Here is a 19833-nt window from a genome sequence, read left to right as displayed (position 1 = left end):
TTTTTTTTAAGATCAAGCCCAAATCACGAAAATTACTGTTCACTGAACATAATTGAACCCAAAATATTTGATCTGATTACTATTTGTTCAAGTCCAATCTGATTATAGCCCAATCGATGATATCACACTATTCATTTAACCAATTTTAAAAGCCCAAAATCTTTTCCAGTTCATATGTTCATCTGATTCGTATCAAATACGCTTCGTATGATTCTCGTTCACTCATTCTTAATCTCAAATGTCTTGGACGATGATGAAGGTTGCTACAGATTATGTCTTTGATTAAAGTCTATTGATTTTGATTTACAATTTTCTCTTGAATCTCTTTTGTTGAAGTCGATTTGATTGTAATCTGATAAGAATTGCAAATTGATCATATTCTTGATTATAATCAATTGAAATTGTATATCGATCCATCTGATTCTCAGTTTCTTAGATAAATGTGTGATTTGAGTGAATTTTAACTCTAAATTGGTATCAAATGGGTTTGACTTGGAGTCGATGTTCGTCCTATTTTGACTCTGGAATCAATGTTTGATTGTTTGTTATCAATGATCACTGAAAGCAAGGGACAAACATATTTTGGCTGTTGATTTGTTAATGTCGTAATTGGTTCAGTTAGCAATTTGAAGATGATGTTGGAATAGTGTGATTGGGTTCGCTTTTGGTTATTTGATGTTTCAGAAAGAGGCAGATTTCAAACGGTTGTATGTTGATGAAATAGCAAAGAGATTTATCTCACAGTTTGGAGTCGAGTTTCTGTTTTTGATCAGATGATTGATGACGAACAAGAAGATTGGGTATTGATGAATTGGGTTCGAACTAGTGTTGAAATTATGTTAGTTGATCGGTGGTTCCTTATGACTGGTTCGATTTCAAATGTTTGACGAGTTGGAAATCAGTATGTTTAATAACGATTGTTGATTTGGAGTCAAAGATCGATTTTTGGATCTAAGGAGAATGAATATTGAAGTCAACTGTGAGTTTTGGGGATTAAAAATAACGAATGTTTGAAATCGAAATATTGGTGTCGATGAACTGGTAACGAATATTTGATATCAATGGTTGTGGGATGATGATTTCGAATGCTTTGGATTTTGATATAAGGCTTGAATCAAAAGCAAATGATAACGAAGGTTTTGGAACTGGGTTTGCTTTGAAAGACGAAGATTTTGATGCTATTTTCGAAAGTTTTGATAACGAATTGAGAAGAAAATTTTCGTTATTGAGGCAAGAAGATGAAAAAGTTTCGTTAAAATAGGTGCAGTGAAAATTTTTCGTTAAAACGATACAGAGAAAAATTTTCATTAATATGGTGATGTTTCGCTATCTGAGTATTCGTTAGATTTGGGGAAGAAGAAACCAAAAGTTTTGAAAATGGTCCCTAAAGTTTCGACAGTTTGACACATTTTACAAATTTCGACATTTGGGCAATTTTTCGTTAGTTTTGAAGAAGAATGAAGAAGTTTCGAAAACTGTCCCTAAAATTTCGATAGTTTGGCACAACATAACCAACTTCGACAATTGGGATATTTTTCGACATTTTGGGACAAAACAGAACTTTTCGAAAGCAGTCCCTGGAGTTTCGAAATTTTGGCAGTTTTCGCCCAATTTCGAAAATGGACTGATTTTGCTGAGAAATTGAAGAATATGCATTTCAGGCCCCTGCAGTTTATGCGAATTGACGCTTTCTACCCAGCTTTGGAAAAGAGGGAGAGTTTCGCATTTTTGGCTGTTTTGGGTGCATTGGGTCACTGCAGAATTTTGAAATTGACAATTTCTACCCATTTTTGAGAAATTTTGTCAAAGGCAGTCCGTGAACGAAGCTAAAAATTGAAATTTTTTTGATTTTCCGAATTGAAGCACAAAGTTTATGCCACATGTTAAGGGGGAGATTTGACACGAAAAATTCCGAATAGAGCATGTTCTCTTTCCTTGATGGTTTTATAATCAAATTTCGATTATAAAAAGGGGGAGAAATTTATATGGAAATTTGAAGTTGAATTTTTCATATTACGCGAACTTGAAGACCGAAGTGACCTTGAATTTTTAAAGTTTATGAAATGATGCGATTGGAGATTCGGAAGTGATTTTGGTTCGAGATGGGTTTGGCTTTATTGAAGATTTTTGGGGTGTGTTTTTATGCTCAACTTTTGGGTGATTAATTGGAGTTTGGGATGCTCTTAATCATTCGTTGATGCTCGGTTCGTATGGTCTCACATCCTAGAGCCCAAATTGAAGAATCATGGAAGAATTGAAGATTTGAAGTTCATTTCGACATGTGTCACCCTTGAGGCTCGGATCGTGTAGTTGCTCGATTTTGGAAGATTTGAAGTGGGTCATCCATTCCTAACTTTGAGGGGGAGAATGTTGGGGTACAAAGTTATCCATGTATGACTTTGTAAATGGGTTGACTTTTGTAGACCCACTTGCATGTGGTGCATTAGCCTTATGACATGAGATAGAGACATGTAAACACCTCTATATAAGGTGGGTTCATTCCACATGTAGAAGTGTGCTTGAGAGGTGTAAAAGTTGAGTGTGTAAGTGTGTGTTATTTATGTAGATTTAGATCTAGATCCTTTTTGTAACACCATACATATTCAATACATCTCTTAAACACCCAAATCACCATGTTCATTGTATATTCTTTAATTCTGCATGCCAAACCATGATCTTAATTCACATCACAAGGGCATTTGTATCCAAATGAGAAATGAAACTAATGGACATGTGATTCCAGGTGGAAAAATACAACTCATGTAAAGTATTTACAAAAATAAACTACAATGTTATATTAAACGATTTTCATATAAGTACATTCTAAAAGATCAAAAAGTACAATTTTCATATAACTACATCTCGTCTATCAAGATATGAACGTGCAATATAAGAAAACCTTGAAGTTGCCATTAGAGGTGCCTCTTCATCTACATCTACTCCTCGTGAATTCCTAATCACCTTTGTAGAAACCAAGAAAGAATCTTGAAATTCTTGTTTTTTTATCTTTAATCTTGAATTGATCAATGTGATCAATTAGAAAACGAAATGACGAGAGTGCAGGAGACCCTTTTCAGTGTGTGAACAACTACAATATGCTTCACCGTGTGCATAGTAACAACTTAGAACTTCAAAATTTCGAACCTGTATAAAAGGTTGAATCATTAGTAAAAGATGGAAGTCTTTATTTCCAACCTGTATGATACCATATCTAATAGAATTATGGAACTTTAGAAAATCTTCTAGTGTGTGTTCTTCTGGCCTTGACTACATTAACAAACAATCCTTGTGTAAAAAAATTGTTTTAGGATTAAAAAATGGGAAATTTCTAGAAAGTTACTATATTCTGGGCTTATTAACTATAAAGCCATTTTTAACAGAAAAAGACAAAATAAAGCCTAGAATATACAAATTTTTCTAAAGATTTCCCCCAAAAGCAAAAGAGAGCAAGATAACAAGAAAAGAAGATTGAATACTTACAGTAGCTAGGAGACTAATATTTACAAGTGCTTCCTCGATCTCAAGGGATGATGTTATGTGTTAGAGTGTTTTATGCAACATCTTACGTTTCCCATTGAATGCAGAATTAACCTAAAAATACCACATTTATCAATTTATGACATATAAGAATATATTTGATCATACTGTATAACAAAATTGATCGTGGGTCTTGATAAACTTTTTTTTCATGAACCTACAAGATCTAATAATAATTATGGTTCTATACCACATTTTTCAGGTCAATTCTTGATTTCAGATAAAGAAAATGGGACCATTATCATATCATAAATGAAAAAAAATTAACAAGTAGAAACCGTTGAAAAGAAGGTATTGGTTAATGAAACTTGGGGATAATCTACTTCTTGCTTCAGTTTAAACACAATATATAAAAGCAATATGTAAAATGGGAGATGAATACATAGCCCAATAGCACCAGTAGAAAAACACTTGATGGTTGCCCCTAAGGGTAATTTTGTCACAAGAATATAAGATCCAACATGTATTCTCAACAACCAAACACTCAAGTTTTTGAATATTATGGGGGAAATAAAGTTCTTCAAGAACCAAGTTATACAAATGCAATACAAACGTTAAGAAACTCAACTTACATGAGGAACCCAATATTTGTGGAAGTTTTTTCATCGAGTTATTTCATCGAACACTTGGTGTTCATAAAAAATTCAAACAACAGTGACAATGTCTATGAAATTACTTGAAACTAACTAGAAGTTCAATTAACCGAAATGAAATAGTAATGAAGAGCCTATAACAACAAGAATCACTAACATCAATTTCTACAATTTAAACAAATTAAACCAGTTCATCATACTTTAATCCTCGATTTGAACAAAATCAAACCAATTCATCAGTTTAATAATCATACCTTGTTATTGAGTTGCACAAATTTATTTAGGAGTAACTAGTTCCGCCTCTGCTAACATTTCACTTAATTTCGCAATTTTCAAAGATTTCGCACAGCCACATACCGACAACCATAAATCATATAACAACTTCATCAGGTGATAGCGATGAAGGATTTTGAATGAAGATTAGAAGGGTCGATGAAAAAGGAAGAGACATCACGTCTGATCTTATGTGTTTTTTTAGTTATCAATGGTATTTTAAGGATATGAAATTAAATTAGACGAGATAGAAGAATGGAGACACATGTCAAAATTTTAATGGATAAGAATATTTATTGACAAATAAAGCAATTTAATTTCTCAACAAAATAATAACATTACAAATCAATGAAACAAAGTCCAGAATTATAAAATGATTCATTTTTACAAAAAAATAAAATAAAAAATAAGTTATCAGGTGAAGATCACCCTCCGTAGTCAACCGCCAATCCACCGAGTGACCCCAAAAGTTCCGTAGTCTCTCTCTCTCTCTCTCTTCTCTCTCTCTCTCTCTCTGAATACAATGAGGGGGCACGATTGGATAAATTCAATGTTACCAGATGAGTTGATCCTGGAGATCTTCCGCAACCTCGATTCGAAGTCGAGCCGGGATGCGTGCTCTCTCGTCTGCCGGCGTTGGTTGACCCTCGAGCGCTTCAGCCGCGACACGATCCGAATCGGTGCCTCTGGTAGCCCGGATGCACTCGTTGACCTTCTCGCTCGTCGTTTTCCTAATGTCACCAACGTTTACATCGACGAACGCCTCTCTGTCTCTCTCCCCGTCGATTTCGTGAGTTCTCTTTCCCTAAATTGATCTGCTTTTTAGGTTATTATCTATATGTTAGGTCAAATTATTGATTTTGGTGTATTGAGGTTCCTGCATAAGCGTGTAGTGGGATTGGGTTTGTCTATATGAAAAAAAAAGTAATCTCCATCGGCTTATGTTATAGTTTTCATACACCAAAATGGTGTGATATAAGTTGAATTCCTACACACCGAAGAGTGGATGTTGAAATAATTTAAACCGGTTAGGAGAATTATTGAAGATCTTATGATTTTTTTTTTCTCTTCGTTTTGGAACAAGCAGATTAGGAGTAATAATCTTTTAAAACGATACATAACAATTAATTACATATTGCATCTTAGTCTTACTTAATCAGGTCTAACAGCCCCAGATCCGTATTATTGAACGAACCATGTCTTTCTTGCTTTAAATTACATTGTCTTGGAGGTGATTGAGATCGAAATAAACTCAATCTGCATTAAGAAATGATTCTCTCTTACTCGGTTACTTACTTACTTGTGACTTTATATGGCAGATAAACAAGAAGTTACCTACGGTTGTGTTCACCAAAAGTGTTTAAGTGAACAAGAAAGATGTCTATTACTTAGTTTTTTTTCTCCTTCCATCCGAGATTTGTTGATGGCTTATTAAACTATGTACTGAAATCGACAGTTCATTGACAATAATCTCAAAAAGACAAAAACCATAGAATTGTAGTTGGGTGATAATGGATGATATCAGGGCAAAAAATAGCTTGTATAAGCAACCAACCAAACCATCCATGTTTTTCCATTTTAGGGAACAAATTACTTAATTTTGCCATTCATAACTAACAATTGAATGTCCCCTATTACTTAATGAATCGACGAGGACAAATTTATCTGATATATACTAGTTCCTTTGCATCAAGAGAGTCTAGCATACATTTCTGTTCCAAAAAGCACCTATTTGGAATATTTAGATACATGTTATCTTTGTAAGTTACCCTTCATTTTTTATGATGAGTTTCCAAACTCATAGAGAATTGAGTCATTAATAGTAATTTATCACTAATGAAATCAGGGAAGAAGGCGCAATCCTAGTCACTCGGCTCTTTCATGGCTCAGGCTTCATTTTGTATCTGAGAGAAGTGAGCCTGGAGCTAGTGAATCAGATTCATATTGTATATCAGATGCTGGCTTGACAGCTGTTGCAGATGGATTTATGAAACTTGAGAAACTGAGCCTCATATGGTGCTCCAATGCCACAAGTGCAGGCCTCAGATCTGTAGCTGAGAAGTGTAGATTTTTAAAATCTTTAGATTTACAGGTATATATATCTCTTTTCACTGTGAAGTATGAGAATCACTTTGGTTGAGTTTTTTACTGTCCTCACCTATATTAAAGTCTGAATTTGAGGCCTTAATGAGTATCATGTTAAAAAACATTTGACTTTATAAACTCTATACAGCATCTGTCCCTAAATGTACTTTCTTGGAATAAATTGTGTGTTTATCACAAGAAATAACAACATACTTTCATTCTTTGTTTATTAAATCTCCCACTTTGGATTCTTCCTATTTAAAAAATTGTACTTTGAGAAATCATGGCAATGTTATACAAATACATAGCATTTTTCACTGCTATATCTGGGTATATTTTCCAAAGTCTGATGTCCTAACAAGAAAAAACACTATACATACAATATGCTATAAGTGGGTAGATTTTTCAAAGCACAATGCTTGAATACTTTTTTTTAAGTAGAATGTACTTACATTTCTTGGAAAAGATATTGGTTTAAATTTAAGAAATAGAAATGTACTTACATTTCTTTGTTTATCAGTTTCCTACTTCCATTTCCTCCTGTTACAACATTGTAGTTTGAAAAATATGCCTGATTATAGCAATGTCATCGAAAGACAAAGCATTTTTTTGCTGCTATAATTTGGTATATAATTCAAAATTCAATGTCCTGATAGGAAAAGATTTTTAAGTTATAATCTTGTAATCGTGTAGTTTCTTTAAAGTCAATGCCTTCACATAAAAAATTTAATGTACAATGTTGTAATAGTGAGAGAAATGAAAGTATGATGCTCCATAATAAACAAATACATTGCCATTTCTTGCAATTAGCCCATGAAATCTAATGTGACTTTTAGTTTTTTTTTTTTTTTTTTTCTTTTGAAAGGGTTGCTATGTTGGAGATCAAGGTCTAGTGGCTATTGGCAAGTGTTGCAGACAACTAGAAATTCTAAATTTAAGATTTTGTGAAGGTTTAACCGACACTGGTCTGGTTGAGTTAGCCTTAGGATGTGGGAATACTCTAAAATGGCTGGGTGTTGCTGCATGTGCTAAAATAACAGACATTTCATTAGAAGCTGTTGGATCTCATTGCAGTTCTCTTGAGACATTATCTTTAGACTCTGAGTTTGTTCACAACAAAGGGGTCCTTGCTGTTGCAAAAGGGTGTTCTCTTTTGAAGAATCTGAGTCTTCAATGCATTAATGTCACAGATGAGGCTTTGACTGCTGTTGGTGTCTTTTGTTTGTCACTGGAGTCTTTGGCTCTCTACAGTTTCCAGAGATTTACCGATAAGTTAGTTTCTCTATTTATAGATTTATATCATATCTTGTTTCTATACTTCTTCATCCATATTTGTTTTTGAAACTTGAAATGTCCTATCTTAAAGAATTTGAACTAGTTTTTATTCTGTTTTGATAATTTGTAGTTATACACTTATTGTTCCACTTAAAGTTGAATATTTTAGGTGTTCTAATATAATCATGTATATTTATTGTCTTATTAGGAGTCTTTGTGCCATTGGAAAGGGATGTAAAAAGTTAAAGAGTTTGATGCTTAGTGACTGCTATTTCCTGAGTGACAAGGGGTTAGAAGCAGTTGCAGCTGGTTGCCTTGAGCTTGCACATCTTGAAGTCAATGGTTGCCACAATATTGGCACTTATGGGCTTGAAAGCATCGGAAGATCTTGCATGTAAGTTTTGTGAACAATGACAATAATATCCCCATCAATAAGAGGGCACAATATTAGTTTTCTCTCTTCTCCTCTGTTATATTTGAGAGTCATTACTTGTGTCACCCTGTTTTCCTCTTCCTTATTGATCATGGATCTATCATGTGCACATCAAATGATTCTTTTAGCTATTTTTTTTAACGTCTATGCAAAAGACATAAATGCCCTCTTCATCCTTATCATCAAAAGTAGCCCTAGAAAACTTGCCCCATCCCAAGTAAGAAACACAACCGAAACCCTAGAATTTTTAATAAGAAAAAAAATAAAAAATGGAAGTGTAACTAATGCTTTAATAGAAAGAAATGAAAGTACAATGTTATTTCTTGCATTTTAATCTATACGAATACATTTGCAGGCGTCTTACAGAGTTAGCTTTGCTATATTGTCAAAAAGTAGGAGATGAAGCCTTATCTGAGGTTGGAAAAGGATGCAAGTATTTGGAAGCTCTTCACTTGGTGGATTGCTCAATCATTGGGGATGAGGCCATATACAGTATAGCTATGGGATGTAGGAATTTGAAAAGGCTTCATATACGCAGATGTTACGAGGTATTTGCATTTTTTTTTTTAATTTCATTATGTTTTTGCTTATTAAGCCATTCTGACTTTTTGAGAAATCTAGTTACTACAATATCGTACTATCATTAACATATGTGTGTGACTTTTATCATAGGTTGGGAGCAAAGGAATTATAGCTGTTGGTGAAAACTGTAAATACCTTACAGATCTCAGCATTCGGTTTTGCGATAGGTAAATTTTTTACGGTTTCATTTGTTTCTGTTACAACAACCTGCTTTCATTTTTTTTTTATTTCATATTAGGCATCTCCAACCCCACTCCATAAATAGACTCAACTCTATCTGTTTTAAACTTTATAAATAGAGTTATGAATAATATTACTCCAAATATAGAGTAACACTATTTTTTACTCTATAAATAGGGTTTAAGTTTAACTCGTCATATTTGACCTTGAAGTTTGATTTTTGGATACATCTGGTTTATGTTTAACTTCAATTTCGTGTTTATATATTTTTGAGTTTATTTAATTAATAATTATATGGTTATATTTTAATTGTTTCAAATGTATTTAAAGTTTTAATACTATTTAATAATTTATAACACGATTAACATTTTTAATAAATCTTCAAAGGACATACGCGCCTAATTAAACGAGTGTGCATATTTATTTTAATATGTTATGAATGAAATTATTTTATTTAATAAAAAGCTTTTTGGTTATATTCATTAATAATATAATTTTTAGAGTTATTGTAACAAAAAGTTTTTAGACAGACTTGTAAATGGAAGAGGGGTATATATGAAAATCTAAAAAAGTTGGAGAAAAGGAGTAAAAGTGTATTTTTTTTTTCACTCTACCTAATTATAACAGTGAAAATATAATCAACAAATAAATGAAAGTACATTGCTATTTCTTGCATTTAACATATGTAAAATGAATACACTGGCAGGGTAGGAGATGAAGCTCTGGTTGCTATTGGGAAAGGCTGCCCCTCTTTACGTCACTTAAATGTCAGTGGGTGCCACCAAATTGGAGACAATGGAATAATAGCCATTGCCAGAGGTTGCCCTCAACTAAGTTATTTGGATGTCAGCGTGCTTCAGGTCACATCAAAATGACTATTTTGCCCTCCTCATTTTTCCGTATATATATTATTATTGATTACCATCATAACCTAACCAATTATATCTGAACAGAATTTGCGTGACATGGCTTTAGCGGAGGTGGGTGAAGGGTGCCCTTTACTAAAAGACATAGTCCTCTCACATTGTCGTCAAATTACGGATGTGGGTCTCTCCCATCTTGTCAAAAGGTGCAAACTCCTCGAATCCTGCCACATGGTATACTGCCCGGGTATCACTGCAGCCGGGGTCGCAACCGTAATTTCCACCTGCACCAATATGAAGAAGGTTCTAATCGAGAAGGCAAAGGTCAGCGAGCGCACTCAAAGGCGGGCAGGCTCCGTCATCTCCTACCTTTGTGTTGATCTCTAGTTCGGGCAGGTACTCATGTTTGACCGCTTTTACATGTATACCTTCTTTGTTCTTTTTTTTTTTCAGACTGTTTATTTACATACATGGAGCATATGTTAAGTAGTTGGAAGAGTGTTGCCATTTTATTTCGTATTTTGTGTAGCGTGTTGTAATAAGGTGATCCCAGTGTATTTGTTTTTACATATGATTTATTATTCGTGTTGTCTGATATTAGTATGGCATTGTTTATTATATTATATTGGATAAGAAGATAGGATAGGACTCGGCTTGATAGTACTTGTTGGACAAGTTTTCTGGGCTTATTTTTTATGATGAGGAAAAGGCATTCGTATTATTTGTTGAAATTGATTGTCCAAGACTTCGTTCTTTGATTTCTAAGTACTCGGTGACCCAACTAATAAAAAATGGAGCAATGTATATAAAAGACGCTATAATTTGACCTTTTTTTTGTCGATAAAACCCATTCATTTTATTGACAAAAAAAGTTTTTGCAAAAATAGATCAAAATATTAGGGACTTTAAACTTCTCTCTAAAATTCAATTTTTTCTAATAATAATAATTAGGAACTCAATAGTCTGATAATTGGTTTCAACGCCCCCTACAAAACACCTTAAGTTTGTTCATCTATGGTTGAGGTTTAAAAGATCGGACTAATATCATAAAAATCCTAAGTTTTTAACGCGTAATTAAAAAAACATTAACATTTTTTTTATTACTGCTATGACAATAACTTTCTCGTAAAATTATCACTCTAGCCCACTTAACGAATTTCATGGTTATCTATATTATCTTTTTTGCAAAATCTGTCATAAATTTGGGTTTAAAGTTCAAATCAGTCATAACTTTTTATATATATATATATATATATATATATATATATATATATATATATATATATATATATATATATATTCGTTTTAATTTTATTTTTCAGCAATTTGATTTTTTTTATTATCTTTTTTTACCTTTTGTTTTCTATTTTTTTTTTCAATTTTAGTTATTTATGATTTTTCTAATGTTTTTATTTATTTTAAGAGTAAAATACACGAATGGTCCCTATGGTTTGAGGTAATTTGCACATTTGGTCCCTAACTTATTTTTTAACTCGGAAGGTCCCCACAGTTTGTTTTTGTTACGCGCTTGGTCCCTGTATTACCTAAAAAGACTTATTTTTTCAACTTATAATCGTTACTTGACTTAGTCCTCAGGGTCTTTTGCATGGTCGTGACAACTATTCGTTGAGAATATGACTTTGACTGGTTATTTCTGCACATTTGAGAAAGACAATAGAACATATAGCTATTATAAATATTAAAAAATATCAGTCAGGATCCTGGAGTATATTTGGGATCCTGAGGTTCGAGGATCCTGAGCTTTTGAGGATCCTTAGCCTTGAGGATCTTATAGCAGTTCCGAGATCCTAGCCCTAACAGTAGCCATTTCAAGGTTGATCCTGTGAGGGTGGAACCAAAATCTTTAAACATGCAAGCTTCCTTCAAGTGTGTGGGAATGGGGATGATCTCCATTTTTTTCCTGTATTGTGCCATATGTTCTTCAAGATTTGTGGTCCCGTCATAAGGCTTCATGCTGGGAGTTTGGAAGCGCTTTGGGACCTCGGTGTCAACGATTGCAGGAGCGAATCTCGAGATCATATGGCTTGTTGAGGAGACTTCCGGTATAGGTTGGACTATTCCAGGTACACTTGAGATCATCTGTCATAGCTGTTGAAGTTCTTTGGCCATGAGCAGACTCATTCCTGCATCAACATCCATAGAGTTAGTAGTGAAGATATTATTATTGACGAAGTTACCAAGATCCTTGTTATTGGGATTGACAAAGGTTTTGGTGGGATCTTGGGTTGTATGGGCTCGCTCATTTGGAGTTACTATGAAAATACATAATGTGATCAAATAATGTGTCGCAAACAGAACATAACGATAAACTAATTATTTTTATCATTCAAAACAGTCAATTAAATGTATAATCAAACAAACAACATGATTTCAGTCAAACTTTAGACCTAATAATTAGGCCTCTAACTTAATCACACCTACGTTAATAATAACTATCAAAAGAACTTCTTATATATAATTGAAATTCTATTTTTTTAATCTTATTAATTTATTAACCCTACTATGTAAATGACTTGCGAGGGTAATTATCTTTTCATCTTGTTTATGTTTATGTAACTTCATTTTTTTTATACACATTTAACCATTTAACAAGTTAAATGGTTAAACGTGTACAATTTTTTTTTGTCTAAATGTGAACATTTTTTTTACAATTTTCTTAAGATTTTTTATAATTTCTTACAACACTTTTATGATATTTTTTTTCCTATACGTTTTTTGAATATAATGTTTTAAACTTTGCTTATAATTTTTTTAACATTTTTTTTATACTTTCATATAATTTTAATACAAGTGCTTTCAAACAAAATATTTTATAAATGTTTTAAAATTTTCTTACAAGTTTTTAACTTTTTTTTTTTTTTTTACATTTTCATATAATTTTTTTATAAGTTTCATACATTTATTTCTAAACTTTCTTTTACAACATTTTTAAAATGTTTCACAGATTTTGTATGACAATTTAATACTTTTTATAACATTTTAAAATACTTTCGTTAAATACTAGTTTAAAACGTTGTATTAAAAAAATTAAAAGTTTATAAACTTCTAATTAAAAAGTTTTAAAAAGTTGGAATAATTTTAAATTTACATTATATAGATTTTTTTTGTTTTTTATTTGCTAAGTTATATTTCTTATTATTTTTTTAAAAGACCCTCCACACTTATTGTTACATATTTAATTTATTTAATATTATTGTTAGATACTATTTACTTAAAAAATATTGTATATGCTTAAAAACAAACGAAAAAAAAAATTATAAGAGGCTATATAAAATATTTCACAAAACCAAAACATATTTATTAACTAAAAAGTAAAGTTTAAAATTGATCAATATTTAGAAAATTATGAATATTTTAAAAATAACGTTTGAAAAAAATAATACAAACAAATATGAAAAATAAAATCACTATTAAAAATGAGGAAAATGATTTATCAACGTAATTAACTTTTCGTTTTTTTTTTCACATTTAGATAATTTTTTTTTGTATACATTTAACTATTTAACGTGTTAATTTATTCACATATTATCATTGTCACCTGCTATAGCCGGTGACAATGACAATATGTGAACACATATAACAAGTTAAATGGACGACAAAAAATACCAATTATTTAGAAAAAAAAAATTATTAATCAAGCACACCACTCCAGTAATTTATAATTGGATAAGTCACACCCGAGGATGGTATCTTTCAATTGGGCCAACGGTCCTACCGTCAACGCAAAGAACACACCCAAAAAAAACAAAAAGGACCGTACTTCCCCTATTCTTCATAGAGAGATACAGAGAGAGATTATGCTGAGGCACTGAGCTGAATTCAATCTGGTTCGATTTCTACACATCTACTGTTTATCGGTCGATTTCCAAGTTTCTTCCGATCAAATCGACTAAGGAGATGTGTGGAGTTTGCTTCTATTTCCTTCGTCTCTTGAATTCTTCTCCCGCCATAAATAGGAGTCACCATCATTGATGCTCGAGTTTTCCTAGCAGTCGAACGATTATGCTATTGCACGAGATGAGGCTACTGTTTTTCACATCGCTAAAACCCTAATCGAAGTAGTCAGCACGAGTATGTCGAGGTAAGAAAACCCTAATTTTTGATGATTTTGCAAAATTGCTGTATTAGGAATACGATTGGCTGCTTCTAGATTTCTATAATTCTATGCGTTTCCCACCTGTCTTTCACTATCTGTATCTCGGCTTTGTTTTTTTTGTTAGACTTGGATTTTTACGAAGGAAATAGATTTCGAATGCAAAATTGATATGTTTGTGATTGTAACTTTACGCCAACTTCATTTCATCTGTAGTACTTGTTGCATGTTAACCGATTTGCCTAAATTTTTTGAAGTCCATATGGATGCTAAAGTTGAAAAGTGAACGCCATTGCACATCGAGTCAAAACTTACACTTTTTTGGAACGGGTTGAACACATGTCAGTTATGATTAGAAAGTAGAAACATCTGTCACTATGATTTGTGCATGGACCTACTGTACAGTGATATTACTTATTTTACTTTGTTTAATTGTTCTTTTGTTTGTATTTTTCTTTTGGGACATTTTATCACCAGCTGCCATAAGTCATGGTTTAGGATATATTAGGACATGATAGCTAAGTCATGTACTCATGTTAAGTGTTGTTGGATATTGTTGAAAAGTTTTATTGCATATGAACAAGGGGTGGGCTAGCCCCTGTGTTTCTTTATCCATCTTCTAGTTTTGAGACATGGCTTCATAGAACCGATAAATGATGGGAACGACTCAACATTTGATTATTTTATTGCATTGCATTGGTGATTTGACAATCAAAGATCGACAATTTGCAAAATAAGCCTTGTGTACGTAAATTTTGATCTTCTACTTGAAGGTCTTAGGTTTCTATCACAGGGACAATATTAGGAACCTAAGTGCATACTTTTTTAATATTTGGAATCTCAAAGTAGAAATATGCATCAAAAGCTATGAGGAATGGTGTTTTAAACGATATTTTCAGGATGCCTCAAGATGATGCAACAGTTCATTTTTATTTCAATCCTAAAATGTTTTTACGTGCATCATAATACTATTAGATATTGATTACATTACATTTACTGTTAATATCGCAAGGCATCTTAGACATTTGATTAGTAGTCACATTCACATATTCTTATTTAATAATGTGTTTCGTCTATTTCTGCATTCATTTTGCTATAGAGAGAGTTATATGTTGTAGTTTTCTACTACTTTTGAGTTATAACAATTGAACTGCAGTTTGATGTTAAAGGTTACCAATAAATCATACTATTTGGGAAATGAGTCTTTTAGATTTTCATTTCACTTTGCAATCTTACGTCTGTTTCCTTCTATAGAGAAAACTTGTCTTGTATCATATTAGTTTACGAAGTGTAATCTCGTGATCTCTTTTTTTCTGTGTCTCCAGCAATTCAATACTTAATTCTAGGATATTTGTGACATTTCTATCTTGTATAATGTATACACAATAATATAATTATCCCCAAAAGATGAATTATTTGTAGCTGACTTGTAAAACTACCCCTTGTTGTTTTATATCATTCATCTTCATCTTTGGTTGGTAGAAAAAAAGATATTATGGACTTGAATGATAGTCTTAAATGGAATGATTTTGTACTTGTATGAGTTTTTAAAGTACAATGTCTTAATACAAAAAAAATTGAAAGTATAATTCTATAATACAATGGATATTCCAAAGTACAATGTCTTAACAAGAGAAAAATGGAAAGTTCAATCGCATGAATCTAATAGACTTTGAGTTCCTCATAACCTGTGTAATGGTATGGAGTTCCATAACATGCAGGCAAAGATTAAGGCCTTAATTTATTTATATATTTATATTATTTGAGCTCTGTTTGCATAATTGATAGCTAAAATGAATTAGACAAAATGACAGCACAGTTGGACTCATATTAATTAAGGCTCAATCCAAAAAATAGCAATGCAGAATTATCTCTTTGTTTATTACAGCATCGTACTTGTACATCTTTATTACATCAATACACTTTCCATTTCTTCTTATTAAGACATTTTACTTTGAAATATTAAACCAAGTTATCATTGTACTTTCAGTTTCTTTCTTATTAGGACATTGTTCTCTGATAAATCTACTTAATTATAGCAGTAAAAGTTACTTTGAAACATATTCCCTTTTATATTCACCTTTCAGGAACTGTCATGAAACATATATTTTCATTTATGATTTATTTGTTTATTAGCATTGTATTTGTTTATCTTTCTTGTACTTTCCTTTTTTTCATATTACTTTCAAAATTTTCTTATGTACTCTGAAAAAATTGTCATACTTGTATTTCTTTCAATTACAGCACTGTGGTTTCCATTTTTTTTTCTTATTAAGACATTATACTTTGAAAAATCCACTCAATTATAGCATTATATTTTCAAGTATTTTTATTATCAGGATATTCTTGACAATTTATATGTAAAAAATGAGTGAAATAAACGAAAGTACACTGCTATTTCATGCATCTAACCGTTTGATTTGCACTTCCTTTCAGGAACTGATACGAATTGTGAAACAAACACTATGAACTTAAGATCAAAACTGGGTGCAACAGTTTTCAAAACCAATGGTCAAAGGGAGGACGAAGGAGAGTCAAAAGTCGAACCCTACGTAGGGCTAGAATTCGATACACCAGAAGCCGCACAAGAATTCTACAACACTTATGCGACTCAAACCGGATTCAAAATCAGAATCGGTCAACTCTACAGGTCAAGAGTCGATGGCTCAGTTATTTCTAGAAGATACGTCTGTTCAAAAGAAGGCTTCCAAACCACTTCAAGAACCGGTTGTCCCGCCTTCATCAGAGTCCAAAAGGGCGATTCTGGAAAATGGGTTTTAGCCAACATCAAAAAAGAACACAACCATGATATGGATGTCTCTGGTGATGGTGATGGCGGCGATGTCTCCGGTGGTGAAGTCCAGACGCCTGTCACACAAAAAAAAGCTCCCCCGCCTCCGAAACCGACCGCAACCCCGAGGAGCGGAATCCGGTCGGCCGACGGTGACGGTTCGTCGGGAATTCTTGATTTGAAACGACTCAAACGCGGGGAAATGGAACCGGAATCGGAATCACAACCGCTAGGTGACCCGTTTAAAGGTCTGGAATTCAATTCCGCTAACGAAGCGTACAAATTTTACAACAATTATGCCGCGAATCTCGGTTTCAAAGTCCGAATTGGTCAACTATTCCGGTCAAAAAACGACGGATCGATTACATCGAGACGATTTGTATGCTCAAAAGAAGGCCACCAACATCCTTCCCGAGTCGGATGTGGAGCCTTCATGAGAATCCAACATGACGATTCCGGTAGATGGGTGGTTGACCGGTTGTCAAAAGAACACAATCACGAACTCGACTCGCCCGAAACCACCACCCGCCGGAAAAACTCCAAGTCGTCTAAGGAGGAGTTAGCAGCCGGATTAGACAATTTGGATTTACTCGAAACAAACGGTGGTCTTAGTCTTGTGGAACGGGACCGGGGTAGCGGGATCGGGTCCCGCTGGTATAACGTTCTTCTTGAATATTTTCAATCCCGCCAAGTGGAAGATACCGGATTCTTCTACGCGTTAGAAGTCGATAACAGCCGTCTGATGTCTGTGTTTTGGGCAGATGGACGGTCCAGATTTTCTTGTACACAATTCGGTGACGCGGTGGTTTTCGACACGTCATACCGGAGTGGAAGCTACTCTGTTCCATTCGCGTCATTTTATGGCATCAACCACCACCGGCAACCGGTGCTCCTAGCCTGTGCTTTAATCTCCGATGAGTCCGAAGACTCGTTCACATGGGTCTTCAAGACGTGGGTCCGGGCAATGTCCGGCCGCCGCCCAGTCTCCATCATCGCTGACCAAGATAAACCGATCCAAAACGCCATCTCAACAGTTTTTCCGGCAACCCACCACCGGTTCTCCACCTGGCAAATCCTCCAGAAAGAACGTGAAAACCTAGGGGCGTTATGGTCAATCGACGAGTTTAAATTCGAATACGAAGCTTGCATTTCACAAACGCACACCGCTTCTGAATTCGATTCCGCGTGGAACCTTCTTACCACAAAGTACAATCTTAAAGACAACGCGTGGCTAAAAGAAATGTACATCACGCGGAAAAGCTGGGTCCCGCTTTACTTAAAGTCGACTTTCTTTGCGGGAATTCCGGTCAACGGGTCAACAAAACCCTACTTTGATCCGTTTTTGACCCCGCAAGTCCCGCTAAACGAGTTTTTAATCCGGTATGAAAAAGCAATCGAACATCATCGGGAAGAGGAACGAAAAGAGGATTTTAGTTCGTTTAATTCACAAATTGTTCTGCACACAAAAGATCCTCTAGAAGAACAATGTCGACGGTTGTACACGATAACTGTTTTTAAAGTCTTCCAGAAGGAGCTTCTAGAAAGTTACACTTACGTTGGGATAAAAATCAACATCGAGGGAGCCATCAGCCGTTATCTGGTCCAAAGATGTGGGAATGGTGACGAGAGAAACACGGTTGCGTTTAACGGCTCTAACCTTAACATCACTTGCAGTTGTCGGATGTTTGAATTTGAAGGGGTTTTATGTCGGCATGCTTTGAAGGTTTTTCAGATTATGAATATAAGGGAAATCCCGTCTAGATACATTTTGCATAGGTGGACGAAAAACGCGAAATATGGGATTTTAAGGGATGTGGATTCCGGGGGTGGAGGACAGGATTTTAAGGCGTTGATGGTGTGGAGTTTGAGGGAAGAGGCGCATAGTTATATTGATGCAGGGGCGGCTTCTATTGAAAGATATAAGCTTGCGTTTGAGATTTTGCAGGAAGGCCGAAGGAATTTGTGTTGGCAGAATTGATCAGGAATGTCTTTTCTACTTTTACTTTTGGTATTTTTGGATTTTTAAACTTGGTTTAGGGTTTAAGATTGTTAATGTTATGTATGGTGGTGGGTTTTTTATTTGCTAAGTAGGATGATCGAAAACCATGTCATCCTTTTGTGATTTGCACTTTGGATTTTCTGCATCTTAAGTGGCGACTGTTAACCTGTGACCTTTTAGTTTGATGTGTTGTTGCTTTTTTTTTTGATGGATTAAATATGGACATTATTTTATTATTTTGGTAAAGTATATATGAGTTTTCTCTTTTTTTTTTTAATGTTGCAAGAACATGATATAGAATATTAGAGAAGGGAGGTGATAATTCCAAGGATTGTAATCGATACTTCCACGGATTTTACGGATTTTAAAGCAAAATGACAATTGTGCCCCTTTGTAATTAATTAATCGTTAAACCTCATTCAGATTCTTTAAACATCTTTAAACATCCAACTATTCAATTCTTTTGCCCTCCTCCTCATCTTCCATAACCACGCTAACCACCTGCTATATCCTCTTTCTCGATATCTCCACCACCACCACCACCACCGTCTCTCCTTCTTTCTCCGCCACCAGCAACTTCACTGCCACCCCTATCTCATTGCTTGATACCGTCACATTCATCCTCTGCTTCATATATAGCGGTCACCCAATCATCGGAACACCGTGTTTAATACTCAGTTGTAAACCTAAAGCCAACTCAGACCTGAATCTTTGGTTCGCATAACTTATTTCGCTTTGGCATACCCATCAGAAGCCGATTTAATCCGTTGGTGAGTGGTGCTATAGGAATTGGGATAAATGTGGGAATGTCGCTGAAGAATTTATTTCCTTCTTCACTTGCAAAATGAATTCCTTCTGGTTAATTATGCAGGGTGGTTTTCCCTTTAAGAGCAGATTAAGGTGAAAGTGATGACGGCGGGGGACGGGATTCTTGTGGAGTGTATTCCTGGAAACCTCGTTTCTCTTTTGGTATAATGGTTTTACTAAATTTACTAAAAATATGTTTGTGAATAATCAATTAAAATTTAAATAGAACCAGGGACATAATTGTCATTTTCTTTGAAAAATCAGTGGATGTATCAATAACATCCGTGAAATTATCAGCTCC

At 34.0% G+C, this 19833-nt stretch overlaps 2 protein-coding genes across 2 annotated transcripts; both read left to right on the top strand.

Moving 5' to 3' along the window:
• Window positions 1-4839: 4839 nt before the first annotated feature.
• On the top strand, window positions 4840-10418 carry LOC145115424 (F-box/RNI-like superfamily protein). Its single transcript, XM_079051715.1, has 8 exons — window positions 4840-5193; window positions 6250-6495; window positions 7354-7760; window positions 7972-8157; window positions 8552-8744; window positions 8869-8945; window positions 9665-9818; window positions 9912-10418. The coding sequence occupies exons 1-8, from the start codon at window positions 4927-4929 to the stop codon at window positions 10206-10208; spliced, it is 1827 nt and encodes a 608-aa protein (XP_078907841.1). The 5' UTR covers window positions 4840-4926; the 3' UTR covers window positions 10209-10418.
• A 3130-nt stretch (window positions 10419-13548) lies between these two features.
• Window positions 13549-18971, top strand: LOC145114841 (protein FAR1-RELATED SEQUENCE 7-like). Its single transcript, XM_079050935.1, has 2 exons — window positions 13549-13923; window positions 16372-18971. Exon 2 carries the CDS (start codon window positions 16401-16403, stop codon window positions 18702-18704), a length of 2304 nt encoding a protein of 767 aa, XP_078907061.1. The 5' UTR covers window positions 13549-13923; window positions 16372-16400; the 3' UTR covers window positions 18705-18971.
• The last annotated feature ends 862 nt before the right edge of the window (window positions 18972-19833 follow it).

The sequence above is a fragment of the Lactuca virosa genome, chromosome 5, assembly GCF_052849685.1.
Source record: "Lactuca virosa cultivar CGN04683 chromosome 5, Lactuca_virosa_CGN04683_v6, whole genome shotgun sequence".
NCBI classification, from domain to species: domain Eukaryota; kingdom Viridiplantae; phylum Streptophyta; class Magnoliopsida; order Asterales; family Asteraceae; genus Lactuca; species Lactuca virosa.
This window is presented reverse-complemented; position numbering and strand designations above follow the sequence as displayed.

Bases quoted from the DNA above. Each gene is read 5' to 3' on its own strand.
- LOC145115424 (XM_079051715.1), top strand. From the start codon at position 4,927: ATGAGGGGGCACGATTGGATAAATTCAATGTTACCAGATGAGTTGATC. The intron at 5,194-6,249 runs GTGAGTTCTCTT...TAATGAAATCAG, and splicing joins TCTCTCTCCCCGTCGATTTC to GGAAGAAGGCGCAATCCTAG. The intron at 8,158-8,551 runs GTAAGTTTTGTG...ATACATTTGCAG, and splicing joins AGCATCGGAAGATCTTGCAT to GCGTCTTACAGAGTTAGCTT.
- LOC145114841 (XM_079050935.1), top strand. From the start codon at position 16,401: ATGAACTTAAGATCAAAACTGGGTGCAACAGTTTTCAAAACCAATGGT.